Genomic DNA, 22,678 nt, shown 5'->3' with positions numbered 1-22,678 from the left:
AAATAAGTGAAATTATTTTTTTGATTTGAGTGGAATGAGTATTTTGAATTAAGTGAAACCAATGATTTAAGAATTATCGAAATCTGTTGTTTGAAATGAGTGAAATATGTTGTTTTAAAAAAGTGAAATTTGTTATCTTTTAAAGTGATTGAAATTATTTGTTTGAATTGAATGAAACTAGCGGAATCTGTTTTGTGAAATGAGTGAAATAAACTAGTTAAATATGTTTGTTTGTTTTAGACAAGTGAAATCCTAAAATGATTGCAACAAGTAAACATCAATCTACTCGCAGAAAAAAAAACTGGGCAGAAACCCTGGGTTTTATGTTTAGTCATCTCAATGGGATAACTTAGTGAATGTTGAGGAAGCTATTTCTGCGCATTGGAACTACGGTGGAGGCTCATGATGGTTGGTCCAGTCACAAGGTCACAAGAGGGATGCTGCATGACAACCTAGAGAAAGTGCATGCAATTCAGAAGTGTACCCCGACAATGCGTGTGCTAGCATATGGACTACTTGGTAAACGAGTATGTTCTCATCTCCAAGATCTTATCATTCATTGTATAAAGAGATTTTACAAAGGGTCCCTACCCTAAGACTAGCCACAGTGGGAGTAACTTCAGCAGTAACATCAAGTCCAACTCAGCAAATTTGCTTATGTGGCAATGAGTTAATGAAGAGAGAGGTAGTTGTAGTAACTTAGCTTGTTACTGTAACATCACATGTCCCAATGCAATATTAGTCTATAACCTAATAAATTAATCTTTGCATGTTACCACACTTAAGTTACTACCCACTATGAAGGTAATAATATAGTCTAGGGATATGTGTATGTTACTAGTGTATGTTACTATCCATTGTGGCTAGTCTAAGAGCACCCACTGCAAATTACACGAATAGGCGAGGGAGACTGGTGCAACGAGAGTGTTCCCTCGAATACTGATTGTATGCATTGAAGATGAAAGAATTGCCCTACCGTACATCGGTCATTGATCCAACCAGAACATCTGGATGTGCTAGAGTTGCTCTTAGGATCGACACCTTGGTGGTAGCTGGCCATGATTTTGCAGGAATTCAAACTTAATTAAATGGTAATAGAGATTTCGCACGTGCATGGGCATTTGGTCTAGTGGTATGATTCTCGCTTTGGGTGCGAGAGGTCCCGAGTTCGATTCTCGGAATGCCCCCTTTTTTCTCTTTTTTTTTTTGCCCGCGTTGCCGCGTCAGGAGCAGGGCGTGGCGCGTGCTCGGCGAGGAAATTGGATGGAATCTTGTGCGACGCGCTACGCCAGTAAAGCGACCCTCCCGGAGTCCCGGTGCTTGAGAGCTTGGGGAACTGGGATCACGTGGCGGTGCCACGATCCCGAGCGCCCGCAGCATCCCCTCACCTGCGATCGATCGGCGAGCACGGAGAGAAAAGAAAACGCAACTGGCGCACTTGCATGCGCTGTGAACACATGCACGCGCGAGCCACGAGGTGAATTTTCTGTCGCCGCCCAACTCATCTCTCACCGCTCTGCAGATCGAGTCGAGATAACGTGATCGTGAGTGATGCCAGCTTGCCCAGTCACAGCTCACAGGCCGTCATGTCAATGATCCAGAGCGCGCGACGGCGCGACGTACGGCCGGGCCGGCGTCTCGTTAAATAACGGTCGCTCAGGTACGATGCAGGTCACATTTGCCACGGCGACGGAGACAGATCAGCAAGATGTTCCGAGCGATGCAGGTCGTCCTCAGGTACGATGCGCTCCGAGCCACGGCGAACCGATCTGGTAGCACAAATGTGTTCTCTGGTAATGGTTTCTGGTTGCATGCTGATCATGCTGTGTGTGAGTGTTGCAGGGGCGAGGGCCGTCGTGCTGCGGCGGGCGGCTTCGCCGGCCACTGCGGCTACTCCACGGCCTCGGGCTCCCAGAGGCTGGCTGGTAAGGTGGCCGTGATCACCGGCGCCGCTAGCGGCATCGGCAAGGCGACGGCCGCGGAGTTCGTCAGGAACGGCGCCAAGGTCGTGCTCGCCGACGTCCAGGACCACCTGGGCCGCGCCCTGGCGGCCGAGCTCGGCGCCGGCTCCGCGTCCTACACCCGCTGCGACGTCACCGACGAGGCGCAGGTTGCCGCGGTGGTCGACCTCGCCGTGGCCCGCCACGGCAAGCTCGACATCATGCTCAACAACGCCGGCATCGTGGGCTCCCTGGCGCGGCCCGAGCTGGGCGCGCTCGACCTCGCCGACTTCGACGCCGTCATGGCGATCAACACCCGGGGCGTCATGGCCGGGGTCAAGCACGCGGCCCGCGTCATGGCGCCGCGCCGCGCGGGCAGCATCATCTGCACGGCCAGCATCGCCGGCGTGCTGGGCCAGCTGACGCCGCACCCGTACAGCGTCTCCAAGTTCGCGGTGGTGGGGCTCGTGCGCTCCGTGGCCGGGGAGCTGGCGCGCTCGGGCGTGCGCGTCAACGCCATCTCGCCCAACTACATCCTGACGCCGCTGGTGAAGCGCATCCTGGAGGAGTGGTACCCTGACGCGAGCGGCGAGGAGCACCGGCGGATCGTGGAGGGGGACATCAACGAGATGGAAGGGGTGGTGCTGGAGGTGGAGGACATCGCCAAGGCGGCGCTGTATCTGGCGTCCGACGACTCCAAATACGTCAACGGCCACAACCTCGTCGTCGACGGCGGGTTCACGGTGGGGAAGGCACCCAACATGCCGGCACCGGCACAGTGAAGAGACACAATCAGAGTCAGTGTATTGCTCTACGGGAACAAATCTGTTTATTTCTTCGGCATTGCAAAAGAAAACATTCGTGATGAATGAACTGTATCACTTCAAAAATATATTCTCGTAGACTCGTAGTGAACTCTACTCCTGGGATACAGTATGTTCCAATGGGCATTGGACGTTGACTTATTTTTATTTTGCGAGGGAATTGGACGTTGACTTAAGAAACACATGCCTAGGGCTCCACACGATTGACACACTGTACTGTTCTGCCGGTCGCGTCAGGACCATTGGATTTGAGCCGCGTGGGCCATTGGATCTGGCAAAAAAAGGGTTTGCCTCGCAGCTTCTTCTTTCTTTCGCTGGATTCGCATCTCCCTCTCGGTGCACGCATCCTCTCCCCTCCGGTGACTGACCTCGTCGCCCGGTCCCCACCGCCGGTCCCCATCCTCGCCGGCGTTCTCGTCGCCGGTCCCCACCTGCGTCGTTCATCCTCGTCGCCGCGTTGACCCATGAAACAGCTACACCTACGGTTGTAGCTCTCAGCAGCGACGGGTGAAACTCAGGTTGCAACTCCGTCGCCGCCCCTCGCCGCAACCCTGTCGCCATGGCCACACCCAACCATTTCTTTCTCCTTCATCATCCGCGTGCAGATATATTTTGCTTCAACCATTGTTCATTTTTGCTACGACCGGTGACAGGAATCGCTACAACCATTCATGTTGACAGTCACCGCGGCGACCATGATTTGCTTCAACCTTCGTCGGGTTTTGCCGGGAGTAGCAAGACATGACACCGGTTGTAGCTTTTCCTGCTGCCGGTTGCAGCAAAAATCTCAGCGCCGCCGTCGCCACCACAAATTCCGTCGTGGCCGTTGCAGCAAATCACATATCCGATTGTAGCTTTTTCATTGCCGGTTGTAGATAAAATGATCGCCGGTGGTAGCTTTTCATACTTCCGGTTGCAGCAAAAACGCAACACCTCGGTCGCCACCACAAAACTTCGGTGTTGCCATTGCAGCAAATCATGTCGTCAGAGGTAGCTTTTTTTGTTGTTGGTTGTAGCAAACGACAATGATGGTTGCAACAAAAAATGGTCGCCGCATTGATTGTAGCTCGTCGTGTGTGTCGATCGCAACATTTTCATTGCTGGCTGTAGGAAAAAAATTGACCCCAGCGGTAGTAGCAAAAAGTAGACGGTGATAGACCGCGGTTACAGCAAAAATTCGCCCTCGCCAGTAGTAGAAAAAGTAGATGGTGGCAGCAAAAATTCATTCTCGCCGATAGTAGCAAATTGTATCACCGGGTAGTAGCAAAAGTAAACGGCGGTTACAACATAAACGGCCGTCTCCCCGTCGCGAGGCACGGTATGGCCATTTGGTTGTAGCAAAAAAAATTAGCGGTCGTAGCAAAATTAGATTATGGTTGTAGCAAAAAATATTGTCGTCACTGTCACGAGAGGCAGAGTGGCCAGTTGGTTGTAGCAAAATTTGTGGCCGGTCGTAGCAAAAACCGACAATGGTTGCAACACCGTCTGATCGGTTGTTTACCATTGCCGGAGATGGTCATCTCGGCCATCTCATCATAAAACTTCGGCGGCCGGTGGTTCGCAGCACCTAGGCTCGCCGCCCCAGGCCGTTTCGTGTCTAACTCCAAGGAGTTAGGGGTCGTCAGGAGCAGGGAGGATGTGAGGACGACGACATGGAATCTATGGGAGGCGGGAGGAAGAGTTCGCCGGGAAGGAAGAAAAAAAAGGGATATAGGAGAGGTCGCTCCGGTGGTGGAGCTCGCCGTGAAGCCGTGGCGGACCGGCGGAGCGAGAAACGGCTCAGGGGATCATGGGGGAGCAGATAAGGTTGCGATGCGTTTGTGGAAGAAGACGACCAGAAAAAAAACTGTGATGTGTGGGTCTGTGTCTAACGCAGCGGGTGGGGTGCCAGACGCACGATCGAAACGAAACACACGGCCGGGTGAAAATGTTTCCCCACTCCACCACAGTGTTTACAGATGTGCTTGGAAAACTAAATCAAAATAAGGACCTTGTCTTGTGGATGAGCATAGCAATATATCGCACAAAACACATTAGAACAAGAAAGCGTGTTGCCACACCCGTCCATCTCGACAAAAGAGCAATTAGAAATATTTGAACACAAATTGAATAAAGAAGCATCTGATAAATTTAAATTGTTCGATTGCAGTCCACTTGTAGGGCATGTTTGTTTCAAGTTAGAGCTGACTCACTCAGATAAATGCTTTCGCATTACATTTCCTTTTATCATATTCATGAAAAGAATATGGGAAAACCCCACAAAAAAATGGGAAAATGGACAGAAGAAACATCTCTTTTTTTCTTGTACTTCAGATTGATAACGAAAGTCCGCCATTCTCAGCACATGTAGGAATCATCTTGAGCAGGGGGAAATACTTGATCCAAACATGCATCATTAGTGGAACAATCGCTTCTTGTCTCATTTTAAGAAGAATAGGTCCGTCCTCTTTTCTTTTGTTTTTGCGAGATCAAGTCTTCGTGTTGAAGCTCCGTGAAAATCTTTGACTTGCTAACAGGATAAGAAAAAACACATTAATTAAACATGTGCAAACTGGATAATGCTGGGAAGAATATTCACAAAGTAAGGTTACTATCTAGTGCTCTTGCAAAAAAAAAAAGGTTACTATCTAGTGTCTCACTCTGTGCATTTTAGAACCGAATTGAAACCATACCAAGAAAAAATATTCGTGAATTAAAAATGTTCCTAAATATTAGAAATAGTTGCAAATTTAAATAAAGTATTCTTGATTTTTTAAAACGTTTGCCAATCACAAATTTGAAAATCCCTTTATGAATTTAAAAAAAACATGAGTTCAAAATAATTTCAAGAATTTGGAAATTTTTTGAAAAATTGAAAACGATAAGGAATTCACATTTTTGTGAGTTTGAAAATTTCCAAGAATATAAATCTGTGGCTATCTGCCGGCCTACGTGAAAATAGGAGCTCCTGGACGAGGCATCACTACACAGGTTGAGCTAGGCGCTCCAGAGGCTGCTGAATCGCGACCCAACTTTTTTATCGGGTGGTGTGAATGAGACAAGAGTATTTCTCAGCTAGGTGAGATTTAGCAAAACCAATTTCTATAATACCAAATATATATGATATGAAAATATATTTTATGCTGAATTTAATGGTATTAATTTCATATAGTAGATGTCGATATGTATTTTTACAAACTTGATCAAAAATTATAAAGTTTAACTTTGATAATGTTTGATAAGCGCTACAGTTTAGGACGGAGGGGGTATTTTTAGCACAAGTATTCGCTCCCCTATGCTACTCTGTTCTGAATCCACGTGTTCATATTCCTGGCTTAATTTAATGATGTGGACTATACATGGGTCTAGCTGGACCATACAACCCATTAACAGTCGCGCGAAGGGCGTCCCCTCGCATATGCCACGTCGATGGCCTGGATTGGGCAGGAAGGATAGACACGTAGCGAGAGAAAAAAAACGCTCCCGAAGCCAGCGATTGGGTGCCTTGTTTTGTCTTACCCAGCCTAGCGAGAGGCAACCAATCCGCCCCTCTCTTTCGCTTCCCTTGCCTTCCCCACGAAGTCTCCTCTCATCTGTAATCCATGATGACACGGCAGGCTCGATCTGGTCGTGCGCTCGTCTCCCACTCCCAGAACCTGCAGATCCTCGTCTTCCCAACCGGTGTATGTCCTAGAGCGGTGGTAGCATCGGACTCTCTGTCTCGTGGGGCCAAGCCTCCCGTCTGCACCGCGATGCCGCCGACATGGAGGCCCGGGCTCGGGCAACTGCCGCGGTGTCGGGTACGCCGGTGAGGTCTCTGGGAACCACGGGGGACTGGCACGGATACCGGTTGTGGGTTTCAGCGACGCCGGGGTGTACATCTAGCCGCAGGTGGCTTGCAGGGTTCTAAATCCGGGGCCCTAAATTCGATGATGCTGAGGAGGAGGCAGACCGGCAGGGTGGTTCTATTGTGCTGGGTTGAGCGCCAGCCGGAGCGGGCCGGACACACAGATGGCCGTCGGCGATGTCGTCGGGGAGGGGAGGGCGAGATGAAGGGAGGATGAAGAAGGAGACAACAAGCCCATGGAGAAGCACCATTGGGAGCAGATCTGGCCATCAGCGGCAAGAAGGCCACACTCACCTCCACCTCCGTGCAATCACCCAGGTATGCATCCATCTTCCTTCTCCATCTTCATTTGTGGAATTGAAGGAACTTAGGCTTAGATCACTGTATGTACGGAAGAATTGCTGGTCATCTTTGACTTGCAGACAATTCCATCAGACTTGTCAAAAAATACCAAAATATTAGCCTCAATATATATCTGCAATTTCCCGTGTCATCTGAATTTAGCCGCATGAATTTAACTTAATTATGTCCATCTGCCTAACCCTCATCCGATACGGGTCCTGTTTCTTGGGATTTGGTGATTGGTGTCACCAATGTTGACCTGAGGCTATTTGATAACAATTCTGACACATAACCACTCCTTTAGAAGTTAATATGTATGCTCTACTATTTGCTAACAGTTCTGACACACAAACACTCATCAGCTAACTACCGTAAACGCTATTTTGTTTGCTCACACATAAACCATATATCTGCTACTGAAGTTTCATTTCTAAATTGTATGGGCTACATAACACGGCAATGACTATTGCTTATTATTTGCTTCATTTACTGTCACGCCTATTAGTTACATTACTTAAGCATGTTAGGTAACTCACTACAAGACATTTAAACTGATCATCAATTGTAAGAAAGAAATGAACAGTTAATATGCCCAGTGCTCTCAGTACATGATGACACCCTCTTATACGTGTGCACACACACATTTACTAAAGTGCTTTAATTTCATAATATGCTTCACCGATTTTCCTATTGGTGTACCCAAGTGTGACCGACCGTGTCTTGGTTTTACTTCCAATGCCCAGTGGTGGAGTCTCGCCGAAGGATGTGACGGCAGCCGTCGTCTGGATTAATTGATTTAGTATGTATGCTCAAACTTGCCCGTGTAAGGCAAGGCAATTCAGAGACCGGTGGGTTCAGTCACAACTGATCCATGCAATGGCAGGTGCACACAAAACTGCTGCATCAATTTTGGCTTTTTCTCTGAATAAAGACTCTGTTCTGATTGAGTTCTTATGAAGTTGGAGTTGCATTAATTAGTGTTTTATGTGTTCACGGAATGGATCTAGAGCAAGGTGGTGGTTGATACGTTTGGGCTCAGCTTGCGGGCTGGGAAAGGGCATCCAGTTCTACGCAGCACAATTCACCGCAACGCGGACACCGGACCTGTAACATTGCCATCGTTCTCATTGGTTAAGAAACCTGGTGGCCTTCTCACCTTAATCTATTTTTCATTGTTGCTAGGTTCCCGTGGCACTTGAACACAGCCAGGTGACCTTCTCACCCTAACCAAGATTTTAAGCACATAATACTATTCTTTCTGAATTAAACCCGTCTCACAGGAGCACTGCATATGTTCATGCCATCCTTGAATATAGTAATACACTGCATATGTCCAGGATATATATGCGGTATGTCTGTTCTATAAAGATCGGTGTGAAGAGTGTTTGCTCATTGGAACATGTTTTTCCTTCCTGATTTAGCATCTTATAGTACAATATAACTATCTAGAAAGTATTTTATAGGAGGCCACATTCAGACTTCTGTACTAAATTCTTCATAGCCTTATCATGATGGTTGGAGTTAGCCCTCGCATGAGGCCTACTTATTATTTCTCCCACCGTTTTTTGTAAAAAGTACTGGCTTTTTGGTGTTGTTTATTACTTCCACAGCCATGTCCTTTGGTGAGCTCTTGATCTCCCTGTCCTTTTTCTATTCCCCGACCTAGCCTTCGAGCTATGGCTGTTTAGATGTTTGGCAGGCACTTGTTGTTTCTACATGTAGCAGATTTAATTCAAATTGCCATTTGTATGATGTGTATTTGCATGGTTGCGAGTTAACTGTGAAATTATCTTTGATAACCTTAATCGATGGCTCAAGAAGATAAAGAGGTTTGCTTATCTCTGTTGTACTGTCATGATAGTGCCATATTAGCCCATGCTGAACAACTTATACTGCTGTTCTGTGTGAAGAATTTATATTTGATTATCAAATTAGATCCTACTAATATTCTGCTAGAAGTATGTCAATTTGATTTTCTGTGTCTTGTATTTCAGTAATGTTCGAGCTGAAGGGTTTGGACAGGTTTGAGGATACATTATAGGTCCCTTTGGTTGTGGCTCTACATTTTTTAATAGCAAGTCTAACAAGGGTCTGCACAGGTTCTTGCAGAAGCATGGTGATGATGAAACATTTGTTGTTGCTTATTATAAACTTGGAAAGCTACATCGAATTTTATGGGGATAAGGTGTTTGTCAAATTATAGTTAGAAAATCTGATTAACTTGTTAATTTGTTGGTTAGCAGTGTGAATCAGAACTCTGGTTACTTTTATCTGTTGTGAAGAATATAAATATTCTTGGTGGTGATCTTGTGTACATATATAAAAATCTGGAGGTGATCATGATTCATCTCACCAATAAGCTTTTCTTCTGTCTGAAGAGAACAAAGAAGTCCGTACCTAATAGAACCAAAGTAATACATCCGCTTAAGTACACTTGTAGATATAGAACAGAATAGCTTGCAAAATAGTTATGCTATCATTTTGGAAATAGCATTCAGGTAGTCATACCAAATTTTCTACTGATGTCTACTACACACTTCAGGATCATACGAGCCCGAGCACATAAGCGAGTTTTCGTAGTTAGTCATCATATTAATTTTAACTTTCAATAAGTCATATTTTTCTTGCTAAGGTTACATGTGTTCCATTAGGCTAATCTAACTCGTTGTTTCGCATGTCTCGTATATCCTTTTAGTGTTACTTAGGCACTCTATTTTTTAACCTTGGATTTTTGGTTTTTGTTCTGTGATTTTTTTATATGTTGTCCTTGCTTATTTGAATCATCTACAACTTTTGGCAATTCAGAATTTCATCAGGCTTATCTTGTGGTGTGTAGGCATCTCAATCGTACACCACTACCACCATGCCGCTTTGTCTCTACAACGAGGGAGGTAATGCGAATTATGTCGTTAGTTGTATACTGATTGCCTTTGCAATATATGTATGAGATTTCTATGTTTTAGTATATTTGTGCCTCGAAGGAGTTTACATCTTTTTTCTTGTGAGATGAACCTGCTTCCATTTGCTGGCTGTACGCAGGTTGCAGGAATGAGAATACTATGAGATCACATGAATGAGATTTACACGCCCTCTAAAAGTTTCTCAAGTATGCTCCAAATTTTTTGTTACAATCCTCCTTACTTCAGGTTGTGCACATTTTCACCCGATATGCTCTTTCTTTTCCCTTATTCCCTAATTTAATTCGTGTTTCATGAGCAGGGTTTGAGTTTGTGATCTATATGGCTGCTACAGGTATTCCATGAGTGCTCTCATGGTGAGGTAATCTCTCCCATACTCTCACGCTCTCATGGCGCCTAGCTGCCTGCCATCCGGGGATGGCGAGGATGGCCAGTGCCTCTCCATGGTGAGGTAATCTCTGGATGTTGCTCTCAGATGTTGGTTGTGATAGTTTTTAATTATTGCCTTCCAAAATAAATATGTGATGGAATTTTACACGCATGGCTTCATTTTGGATGCCATTTTAGATGTCAGTATCAGTTCGTTGTTGAGATAGTTATGAGTGTTGTCTTCTGAAAAATATGTATTCATATGCCATCATTGTACATGCCCTCACATCATCTCTACATTATTGTTGTAACTCAATCTCTGTTTTATCAGGAACTTTTCTCTCAGTCACTAAGCAGTTGGATAGTGGTGATCACATGACACTACACCTACCTATCAGCCTGAGGACAAAGACTCTAAAAGGTCAGAAATTTCCCCTCTCGTTTTATAGTGCATTTATCTATTTCAGCTTGATTGAAGTTGTAGCTTGCAACATCCTGAACATTTATCAAACTCACTACCTGTAAGTAATTAATATCCAGATGATTGGCCAGAATATGCATATCTGCATGTGAGTCCTCTTCGGATCCTTCCACCACGCCGGCCTCACCAGTGGAGACTGGGACATGGGAACCAGTGCCACTTCCATATCTGCTGGTGATGCTCACCCAGGAATCCACAGGTAGCACCTTGATCCTCTCCTTGCGGACACCGCCTTTTTTATGATGCAGCCGTGGCCCGAGGCCAGCGGAGCCAATGCCACTATCCTCCTCGACGCCCACCCAGCGCCACACAACTAATGGTGCTGCCGCCATGAAGACGCCTACCTCCATGCTGATCGAGCTTTTCAACCTGCCCGGAATGGACAAGGCCATTCGGGCATCTGCTCTTGATGTGCTATTTGCTCTCTTTTCACAAGAATTAAATCAAGTGTAGCCTACATGATCAATTTTGTACATGCGCTGTACTTTTGTGTTGTATCTTTCTTTTTCAAGAAGCAGCAACATGCTTCTGTCAGTATTATTTTACTACTATCCATTGGCATGTGCTACCCAGATCAAAAAAGAGAAGTGAAAAGGATATATGTGCATCATGTATCAAAGCTAAGAAATTTATCTACTTTCAATTAGTTGAGCAACAGTTGCCAGTACATGCGCTACCTAGACCACAAAAGGCAAGTGAAAAGGTGCGCCCCCCTACCAGGCACCACCGAACTTCCTCCCAAGTGGCGCCACCCGGTGGTGCCCCAACCCCTAGTGGTTCAGAAAATGTCACGTCTATGGACGATCACGGTTGCTCTGCAGATCGGGATAATGTGATTGTGAATCAGTGGTGGAGCTAGGCCGGCATCAGGCCCCGGCCCGAATCAGGTAACCAAAAGATGTCACTTCGGGCTACAGCCCGGCATGGCCACTTGGCCAGGTCCTCCTGTTTGTCTTTGCATGCATGCTTAGGTAAATGCAGGACATGAACCATTGCTTTGATCCTACTCTACTCATGGTGGATGGAAATTAAGCATGCGCGGCTGAACAGAGGGCATCTTCCCGATGCATTCACCGAGTCCCTGATCGTTGAAAGAATCCAGGGTAGGGCGTAGGTGGCGGCAATGGCGTTTCGCCTGTCCTGTCAGTGCAACTGTAGAAGCCCGGCGTGCCGTGTCCTTTTGTCCGCATGATTGCAACCTGCATGCTACGTCAGAGCCCACATGGCGCAATGCAATGATCCATCCACAGCGAGCCGGACGTACGTGGCGGGCCGGCGCCCGGATAAATATCGGCTGCTCCGTCGTCTCCTTCGCCTCGATCGCCAAGTCGCACTTCGCCAAGATCCGCAAAGATGATCCGAGCGGTGCAGGTCGTCACCAGGTAACGCCGGGGTTGGTTTCGGAAGAGAACGCCGTGCATGTGCGTGCTAATCTTGGTCTTGGTGTGTCTGCGCGTGTGTGTTGCAGGGGGGAGAGCCGCCGGGCTGCGCTGGCGTCGGTGGCCGGCTACGTCAGCCACCGCGGCTACTCCACGGCCTCGAGCTCGCAGAGGCTGGCCGGGAAGGTGGCCGTGATCACCGGCGGGGCCAGCGGCATCGGCAAGGCGACGGCCGCGGAGTTCGTCAGGAACGGCGCCAAGGTCGTCCTCGCCGACGTCCAGGACGACCTGGGCCGCGCCCTGGCGGCCGACCTCGGCCCGGACGCGGCATGCTACACGCGCTGCGACGTGACCGACGAGGCGCAGGTCGCCGCGGCGGTGGACCTCGCGGTGGCCCGCCACGGCAAGTTGGACATCATGCTCAATAACGCCGGCATCGTGGGCTCCCTGGCGCGTCCCCGGCTGAGCGATCTCGACCTCGCGGACTTCGACGCCGTCATGGCGATCAACGCCCGGGGCGTGATGGCCGGGGTGAAGCACGCGGCCCGCGTCATGGCGCCGCGCCGCAGCGGCAGCATCATCTGCATGGCCAGCGTCGCCGGCGTGCTGGGCAGCGTGACGCCGCACCCGTACAGCGTGTCCAAGGCGGCGGTGGTCGGGATCGTGCGCGCCGTGGCGGGGGAGATGGCGCGCTCCGGGGTGCGCGTCAACGCCGTCTCGCCCAACTACATCCCGACGCCGCTGGTGATGCGCATCCTGGAGGAGTGGTACCCGAAGGCCAGCGCGGAGGAGCACCGGCGGATCGTGGAGGGGGACATTAACGAGATGGAGGGCGCGGTGCTGGAGCCGGACGACATCGCGAGGGCGGCGCTGTACCTGGCGTCCGACGAGGCCAAGTACGTCAACGGGCACAACCTCGTCGTCGACGGCGGGTTCACGGTGGGGAAGCCGCCCAACATGCCGGCACCGGCGCTGTAAAACGAAGCAAGCTCCTGAAATAAATTTACTTCCTATATACGTACTACTAGTACGTAGTAGTATTGTATTGCACCACCCTAAAAAAAAAAAGTATTGTATTGCACCGGAAGTAGAATCACCGAGCATTACATTTTTGTTTCACGATTGAAACAACGAATTGTCCTCGATGCCGAGTACATGCATACGTTGACCCCATGCGGAGTACTAGATGACAGCAGCCGGATTGTTGTTATCTTTGTGGCTACTCACTGTGGTGCCGAGTACACATTATGGAGACGTGCAATTCTGTCTGTGTCTCTATGTGCATGCACTAGGAGGCGATAGATCGGACTATATTCAACAAGTCGGGATGTCGACCTAGCAATGATATTTGTGAGACATGGGTTGTTTGCACGTAATTCCCATTGTTTTTTTTTCGAGAGTACTTCCCATTGTGGGTGGCTGATGTAGCCCCATGGAGCTAGGCTCCCACTTTTTTAACTCCTTCGGTTAACTTGTATGACATCATACTTTTTTTTTGCGGCTATAAAATGACTGTGTTCATCATATAATACAGAGGTCGGGGTGCCACCGGACAACGCTACACCTATGGACAATTTCCACGGGAGTATAGTTACGGGATGAGCTGTCAGCATGTGAAAGAAAATCAAAGGAAGAAGGGGGGCACAACAGGGAATCAAGGGATAGATGATTTATGGGGAAATGCGTCTGTAAGCAAATTCCATAGCAGCCTTCCGTAAGTCTAGCATTTTTGGGAGGCCATCCTCCTTTTTGGAAAAAAAATAGGTTATTCGCTCTATAATGCTTGCTAGAAATAATTGTGTAGGTTTAACATAACCAGGATCTTAATAATCTCCTCGTTAGAACATCATTTTGTACGGAAAATTAGAGACAAATCACATTTAGCATAGGGGAAAACCCATGGCAGAGACCTTGGGTCTCTGTCAGGGAGTTGATCGGATAGACGTGTATGGCGTGCTGGCACCGACCTGAAGGTTCCTGTAGTGGTGAGCAGTCTTATATTTCCTTACGAGCATTCTTTAGGATCCGTGGTTTGGAGGCAGGGTTCTACCTCATTTGTGTGTACATGTTCCAAGAGGGCACAACGTACTCCTTTTATATGTGTCGATTGTTGGGGGGGGGGAGGGGGGGGGCAAGGAACAAAACCGAAATTGTTCATTATCACCTCCGATCACGATGCATCCATTAGTGGGGTGGGGTGAGCCACAGTGCCACACACCCCTTTACTTCTTCTCTCGGTTGTTTGCCAAGATCAAACCCCAACAGTTTCCCCATTCTTGTTAGTAAGATTAGCAAGTATCATAAGTCCACTCCGGTAGAAACACACACCAAAGAATAGTGTTACAATAACCAATGGAATTCCATTGAACCTATGTACTTATAGTACACCATACCATCCTGGAATATTAAACATAGTGTGTTTGATTCTGACGTAATCATAGAAGAATGAGTCGTAAACCATTAGCAGAACCTCAAAACTTCATCGAAAGGGCATCGTATATTTGACTCTAAAATCTATCTTTCACAACAAGAAACATAATCTCAATGATTATTCACAATCCAAATTGACTTCTTGTTACGTGCATAGAGAACTTCAAAGGACACCTAAAGCCCTAAATGGGCAGTGTTGATGACGTGCGATTTATTGGGACTAACTTTTAAATCGAGTGATCTGCATACACATAGTCCAAAAATTAAAAATGCCTAGATGCGAGCCCCTCCCTCGACCCCGGCCCACATCAAAAACGAAAAAGGTGTCGATGCATTTTATGTTTTTGGAGTTTTTGTTATTTGACTAATTTGAAATCCACACTATAAAGAGGGAGTTCATGTGGTGTTTCAAGTTGGTGGATCATGAAAAACATATACATGTCATATCCATCACAAGCAGTCAAGCGAAAGCCTAGCAACATGAAGAAAACAAGTGATTTTCCCTTTGGGCAGGTCGAGGCAAAACCCAGAACTCCGGGTCTGATCTCCAGGTTATGTGGTCTCACTCCTTGATGTCCCAGAGTTGAAATCCGGAAATCGAATTTGATCTTTGAGTTCCATAGTTTAGCCTCTAGACGGTCGGGGTCTTCAAATTATGTGTCCGGAACTCCAAGTTTGCCTATTTCTGTGAGGAATTCATCGTGCTCTGCCTTCTAGATTGGATGAGCTGCCAAACAAGATTATGATCATCCATGTAATTCTTATGATGGATCTTTTGTTTATAAGTTGATTAATTCCATAGGTTATTGTTATATTTGTTGCAAGATTGATTGCAGATACATGTTGGATCTCCTTTCTAATAGTCTCCTCCTGACTAGTTTAGTTGTGGGAGTGATAAAGGGAACAATGTGCATTGAGTGGAAAAGATCAAAATATGGGAACTATGCCGAATGACAACTAGATGTGTCTCTCTTTTCTTAATCTTGAACCGTGTTTCAAATTTATGATTGAAATTTTATGAGATGGTAGATACTTGTTTTGTCTATGTACTTGATTGTTTTTAAAAAAATTGAAGCCCTTTTAGTGGCGTTACCGCAAGCATGGATAGTATCCAAAGGGATGGCACGACTAGATTAGTTTTATTTACATTTGCATGCATTAGTGAGGGGGCAAGAAAAACATCACAAGTGGTGACCAACACACAACCATTCGTCGAGGATTTCGCTACAAATCGACCGTCAGATTTTTTTTTAGCATGGCAAATTATGTTATCGTGAGGATGGCAATGCCATCTAACAAGCATGAAAAATTATGTTGTCGTAAAGATGACAACGCTTTTCATGGCAAATTATGTTTCATAGGGCACGTAAGAGAGCTTCGTAGGTGTAGCATTTTTTTGTATGATACACCTACGAAGCTCTCTTACGTACTCTATGAAACTTCCCTTGTCACTAAAGCTCTCTTACACTCTTCTATTTCTTTACAGAGGAAGTATAAGGCAAGAAAAGCGTCACAAGATGTGATGATTGGGTTATTCGCCAATGTCTCTATCTATCACTGTTTTTTCGGCAAACTCAATAGATTACTGTTCTTTGCTGTTTAGCTGTTTTTGATATTTATATGCACTTTAGATTGTTCAAATTTTTTTTTTACGATCTGAAAAGAGTTTTATTCCATTACAATAGGGTTACAATCGAGAGGCAAAAGATCTTTTATACATGATGGTGTGCTACGTAGCCATACAACAGTACTACTTTCTACTCGACTATACGACGCCAACCGATATGCCACCATATTTTATTCACGCTAAATTTTCATGAAAATAAACTCTCTTCCTTGCATAAGAAACTTTATCTCTGACACCAAATGACCATATGCCGATCTCGAGAGACCTTCCCCGGACAAAGGTAACAAACTATCATGAAATGGATCACTTGGTAGTATTTGGATGTTCCTGCTAAATTCGTTCACTGTAGATTGTACGGTGGTTGTGGGCTTGCTGTCATGCTGTGCGGTTCCAAATGCCAATCATGCTGTACTGTGCGGCTGTGCCAGGAACAGAAATATGCACGTAGCCTATCCCCAAGCCACACGTTCAGGAAAAGAAATCTAGCACGATCAAGCAGCACCAGGGGGGGAGGATGTTCCGAGCAGTGAGGCATGTCGTCGTCGTGACGAGGGCGAAGAAGAGCCGAGCTGAGCCAGCCTTGTCGGCCTTCGCGAGCCACTTCTCCGCGGCCTCCACCGCGCAGAGGTTCGCGTGCCCTCCCATCACACTCGACTCGATCTTGCCTTGTGCTTGCTTTCCCGAGCTCGTGAATCACGGACGACCGATCCGAAGTTTCTAGGTTGGCTGGGAAGGTGGCCGTGATCACCGGCGGCGCCAGCGGCATCGGCAAGGCGACGGCCGCGGAGTTCGTCAGGAACGGCGCCAAGGTCGTCCTCGCCGACGTCCAGGACGACCTGGGCCGCGCCGTGGCGGCCGAGCTCGGCGCCGACGCGGCGTGCTACACGCGCTGCGACGTGGCCGACGAGGCGCAGGTCGCCGCGGCCGTCGACCTCGCCGTCGCGCGGCACGGCCGCCTCGACGTCATGTTCAACAACGCCGGCATCAGCGGCGCCCTCACGCCCGTGCTTCTCGCCTCTCTGGACCTCGAGGACTTCGACCGCGTCATGGCGGTCAACGCGCGGGCCATGCTCGCCGGCGTGAAGCACGCGGTCCGCGTCATGACGCCGCGCCGCAGAGGCAGCATCATCTGCACGGCCAGCACCGCGGGGGTGCTCGGCAGCGTGGCGCCGCACCCGTACAGCGTGTCCAAGGCGGCGGTCTGGGGCTCGTGCGCGCCGTGGCAGGAGAGATGGCGCGCTCCGGGGTGCGCGTGAACGCCATCTCGCCCAGCTACATCCCGACGCCGCCGGTGATGCGCACCCTGGAGGAGTGGTACCCGAAGGCGACCGCCGAGGAGCGTCGGCGGATCGTGGAGCAGGACGTCAACGAGATGGAAGGGACGGTGCTGGAGGCCGAGGACGTGGCCAGGGCGGCACTGTACCTGGCGTCCGACGAGGCCAAGTACATCAACGGGCACAACCTCGTCGTCGACGGCGGGTACACGGTGGGGAAGGCGCCCAACATGCCGGCGCCGGTGCAGTAAGGGCCTGTTCGGAGTCACTCTGCTTCCGGAGCAGATGGAGATGCAGTGTAAAACCAACAATGCTACACATACAGGTTTTTACAGGAGTTTACATGATTGATTTTACGTGACGGTTTTTTATTGGGTGTTAGTTGGGAAGGGGCCCCACCTCCAAGAAAATCAGGGGGGGCGATGTTTATGAAGTTTGAAAGGAGCCTGTAAACTCCTGTAAAGCCATGTAGATGTAGCATTTTTGGTGTAAAACCATGGAGCGACCAAATAGATGCTCTGTAAATCCTTGAATTTCTAGGAGCTGATGGATTACCGAACAGCTCCTTAAGTCGACTGACGGACAATACACGGTCTATTAATTCCAGAGTACAGAAATAAAGTTACACCTCAACAATCGAGCGTTTTTCTCTTGAGAAGTGAACTACAAGAACAATTCTTCCTCAAGAAATGAACTCCTATCTTCCACCAGGATCCCTCACACATACGTATATGCATGAACTCTGAATTACAGTCGTAGATGTTATTCTTCTTTCCGTCTTGCTTGTGTCTGTAGGAGCTTGATATTTGTTTTTCCCTTTGACGGGATGGTAGGAGCTTGATGGGTTCTACCACTCGATTAAGGAATTTGGTTTGATTATCCGGCTTCAACAGCAAGATTCAGAATAGATGTTAAGGTTTCAGAGCTTGATGGGTTCTACCACTCCATTAAGGAATTTGGTTTGATTATCCGGCTTCAACAGCAAGATTCAGAATAGATGTTAAGGTTTCAGATGCTTAGCTAGCATTGAGAACTTTCTCAATGCAACTGTATTTGCAGATGGTCCTGTGCTGCAATGCACGATTGTACATGTAAGCTGCTGGTAGATTAATGAGATATCCGTTATACAAAAAAAAAATAAAGCAAGAGGGGGTTTAGCCAGGAGGAGTCAGGATGTAAGTCGCAGTGGACACCACTTTTTCTTTGTGGGGTGGGGGATAAAAGCCAAGTTTATTCATCAAACTCAGAAGGTCTAGAATACAGTTTACGTTGTTAGGTTAGCCAAATCAGACGTGACGTCCCTGTTCTAGAGAAAGCGAGAACTTGGCTAGAGTGTGTGCCTCAAAGTTAACAGCACGACTCTTAAAAACAAAATTACATTGAACCTGAACTGCTTTAAACTTTATCTCACTATGCCGCACACTAACCTAAAACGCAGCCAGCCAACCAAAGCCCACAAAACCCAGGGGCCGGCACAAACAAATCCCATCTCCTTTCTAACGCCGCCGCCATGCCCTAGGCCTCGCAACGTCGATCTCGCTCACTTCCACCCCGCGCCTCCTGCGGCCAGTGTCCCCCGATGCAGTTGGTTTGTCGGTGTCGAGCCCAAGAACGCTCGATTGGAGGCGACGAGGTCACCCGATGCAACGACGCGGTGGAGTTCATGGGCGGGCCGAGATCCGCCAGCGTTCGTTGTTGACCAATCGTCTCGACAATCGATTGCTGAACTCTAACCACCAGTTTCACCATTCACCGTTGACAAAAAAAATCACAAATTTCTTAACAATTCATATAAAGTAAAAAAATCACGAATTTGAATAAGTTCATCAATTTGACAAGTGAAGGAATATGAAAAAAAATGCACGGCATAAGGGAAAAAGTTCATGAAATTGGAAAAAAAATCACCAAACCAATTTTGTTTCAAATTTGAAAAAAATGCATAAATATTTTTTTACAAAATTTGGAAAGTTTTTAACTTTGTATAAACTACGCGAAATTGAAAACCAAATCGTGAATTTGACAAAAAGTTCACGGATTTGAAATTGTTTGTAATTTTCCAAAAACTGCGAAATGAAACAAATCATGAAATATTTAAATTTCTACAAACCATAAATAATAATAAAAAATAAAAATAAGAAAGAGGAAAAAGTAAAAGGAAAAAAAATGGTAAAATCAAACAAAGCAAAAAACCAGAGAAAATCGGCCTAGAAAACAGCAAAAAACACTTCAAGCGCGAGACTTTAGGACATCTCGCTGAAGGCAGCCGTCCGATTGGGTCGGGCCACCGAGGACACAGCCCTCAAGCCCTTTTTTTCTCTCTTTATCTATTCTTTTTATGTTTCATTATTTTACTTTTGATTATATTTCGAAATCTTCTGAGTATGTTCATTATAAAAATCACTTTTATATACATAAGTTACGAAAATATTAACCATGCATTAAAAAATTGTAATTGTGTATACAAAATAATGTGTACAGAAAATGTACAATGCGTATGGGACGAGGAAACAAAAAGTACGATAAGTTTACAAATGTTTTCTAAAAATGTTAATCAGGGTCTAAAAATATATTAAACGTGTAATAAAAGATTTTTCAGATGTATACATTAAATGTATACAAAAATGTAAAATGTGTATGAAAAAAATTTAGAAATCAAAAAATACTATAGGTTCCAATTTGTTTGATTTTTTAATCATGCATTTAAAATGTTAAATGTGTATAGAAAAAATGGTTCCGCTGTATACAGAAATGTACAATATGTAAGGAAAAACGTAGTCATCACAATATATAAGTTTTCAAAATTGTTAATCATGTATTTTGACAATGTTAAACGTGCATATAAAAAATGCTCCTGATGTCTAAAAAAATGTAGAATGTATAAGGAAAAATTAGAAATAAAATCTATGTTGTAAAAAATGTTAATCATTAGAAAATATCAAACATTTGTACATAAAATCTTCCTGGTGTATACAAAAAATTTAAAATATTTATTGAAGAATAGGCAATAAAAATATATGTTTTGAAAATGTTGATCATCTATTTTTAAAATGCTAAGCATATATAAAAAATATTTCTGGCCTATACGAAAAATATACAAAGAAAATAATACAAACCTATAAAAATCTAATGGAACACACAAAAAAAAACAAATGAAACAAGAAAAGGAAAGAAAAAAACTAGTAAAAATTAATGATCCTCAAACACTTGAATCACTGGCCATTAGGGAAGCACTATCACTCTCGGACGCTCTATATGTTCAGAGCATCCATGTGGCTTCTGGCTGCAAAACGGTGGTAGAAGACATAAAGAACGGGACATCATCGGTATATGGAGTGGTGGTACATGCGATCTTAGAACATTCCTCTTGCTTTTAGTTATGTAATATAGTTCATGAATTTAGGATTTTAAATTTTGAGGCTCACAATCTAGTGAAGCATGCTTTATCTCTCGGGTTGGCCTCTATGTTTGATTAGGTCATCTTGAAGATCTTTCTTTCGTCCTTGTATTCATTGTGACGGGTTAATAAAAGGCTTCACGAGATTGTCTAAAAAAAAGCTAGTCTCCTCAGGAAGGAACATTTGTTGCGTTTTTCATGCGTATATGATTATTTATGCATGACCGATAGTGCAAAAGTTAAATCACGACGCATAGAGTATATAATAAAAAAGATTCAATATGATATTAGGTTTAAATAAAGCAGCAAGGATTGTTGTAAATATGAGCAAATTACTACGAGATTTAATCCGAATAAACAGAAGATAAATCATGATCACAGCAGTAGAGATTAAACTAATCATGCGAACTAGCATAGCAGATGAATATATCACATCTAGGGCACATACTAGAAGCATGAATTCTACCACGATCTCGAACAGGAAGAATAGAATCACATACGGTGCAGCGGGTGCAGCACCGCCGGCGTTGACGTTGTCGCCCATGTCGTCGAGGACGAGGTTGCCGAGGTCGGGGAAGAAGTCGTCGCTGCCAGCAGTCGCGCGAGTGCGCTCCCCAAAAACCTGATCGCCCCTCTCCCGTACAGGATCACGAGAGGCGGGGTTCCAGAGGCCTGCTGTCCCTTCTCGCGGTGCACGCCGGAAGGAGGGATGGAGAAGACTTACTTGGCGGCGCAATGATCTGGAACGGTGGTGAGAAACCATACGAAGCGGCCGCGGCTAGGGTAGACGTCTGCCTGACTATATAGTGCGGGCCGGATAGGTCGTGGGAGTAAACCCCACGCCCGAGTCGTCACGATCCAAAAGAATCGGAAACGGTTCAGTAATTAACGCGTCCGTTAATTATTAATTAATGACTCATTAATTTTCCCATGCAGCAAAAATATAGACAACGTGCATAGCTCTGTCCTCGGCTCGGCTCAATCCCGCAACCCGCGGCGCGTCGTGACGAGGCGTGGCGTGGCAGCTCACCTTATAAAGAGGTGCAACTCTCTCTCAACTTCCGGGGTGGGACTAAACTTTAGCCTCACTCACTCCACTCACATGTGTGCATGAATGGGCCAAGAGAATTTTAGAATTTTAGTTGGGCTTTGGGCCAAAGGCCTACTAGCAAAATTCCAACAATCCCCCACAAAGTCTCATTGGCACATCTCATCATTTAGTTCCAAAACACTGTTTTATATATCGGTGCTTAGTAGAGACTGTGAAGTTGAACTTCCATTTAGAAATTTATGCTACACTAGATCACAACTTGAATAGTGGACTATGCCTTGAACTACAAGTTTTCTGTGAAACTAGTTTCACACAAATTCTTGATCGATACTGGGCTGCCGCAAGGCTTCCCCGCGGGTGGAGCGTATACGTCATACTCCAGGGCCTTTCATGAATTTATTAGAGAACACCCAATTCTCAAAGACTGCGACGTTAATAGTCAAATTCATATAGGTGTGTTCCTCAGAAGATGTTCTGCAGGACAACATCTCTGCTTACCCGAATAAGCCACTTGGAACACATTAAGATAAGCCCTTGGATACCCGGTGTAGTGAATCCCATAGCTCGCGGTGCCTTTCAAATAGCGCATAACTCTCTCAAGCGCATGCCAATGATCATCTTCCGGTTTTGACACAAACCGACTCAGCTTACTCACAGCAAAAGAGATGTCAGGCCTCGTGGCACTCGCCAAATACATAAGCGAGCCAATAATCTGAGAATACCTCAGTTGATCTCTAGCAATCCGTTGATTCTTTCGAAGCAACACACTAGCATCATATGGAGTTGGAGAAGGCGTGCAGTCGCTATACCCAAAACGACTCAA

General features: G+C 46.2%; 2 protein-coding genes, 1 non-coding gene and 1 pseudogene across 4 annotated transcripts; all 4 read left to right on the top strand.

Moving 5' to 3' along the window:
• The first annotated feature begins 1,115 nt into the window (after window positions 1-1,115).
• TRNAP-UGG (transfer RNA proline (anticodon UGG)) lies at window positions 1,116-1,187 on the top strand. The gene has a single exon. It is a non-coding gene; the product is annotated as a tRNA-Pro (tRNA).
• A 506-nt stretch (window positions 1,188-1,693) lies between these two features.
• Window positions 1,694-2,894, top strand: LOC125541062 (momilactone A synthase). The gene is made up of 2 exons (XM_048704552.2): window positions 1,694-1,737; window positions 1,843-2,894. Exons 1-2 carry the CDS (start codon window positions 1,709-1,711, stop codon window positions 2,720-2,722), a joined length of 909 nt encoding a protein of 302 aa, XP_048560509.2. The 5' UTR covers window positions 1,694-1,708; the 3' UTR covers window positions 2,723-2,894.
• A 9,032-nt stretch (window positions 2,895-11,926) lies between these two features.
• Window positions 11,927-13,198, top strand: LOC125535807 (momilactone A synthase). Its single transcript, XM_048698876.2, has 2 exons — window positions 11,927-12,082; window positions 12,169-13,198. Exons 1-2 carry the CDS (start codon window positions 12,054-12,056, stop codon window positions 13,055-13,057), a joined length of 918 nt encoding a protein of 305 aa, XP_048554833.2. The 5' UTR covers window positions 11,927-12,053; the 3' UTR covers window positions 13,058-13,198.
• A 3,154-nt stretch (window positions 13,199-16,352) lies between these two features.
• LOC125535808 (momilactone A synthase-like) lies at window positions 16,353-17,943 on the top strand (annotated as a pseudogene). The gene is made up of 2 exons (XR_015615764.1): window positions 16,353-16,763; window positions 16,858-17,943. The product of XR_015615764.1 is annotated as a momilactone A synthase-like (transcript).
• The last annotated feature ends 4,735 nt before the right edge of the window (window positions 17,944-22,678 follow it).

This window comes from Triticum urartu, chromosome 2A (assembly GCF_056163025.1).
Source record: "Triticum urartu cultivar PI428250 chromosome 2A, HENAU_Tu73, whole genome shotgun sequence".
NCBI classification, from domain to species: Eukaryota; Viridiplantae; Streptophyta; class Magnoliopsida; order Poales; family Poaceae; genus Triticum; species Triticum urartu.
This window is presented reverse-complemented; position numbering and strand designations above follow the sequence as displayed.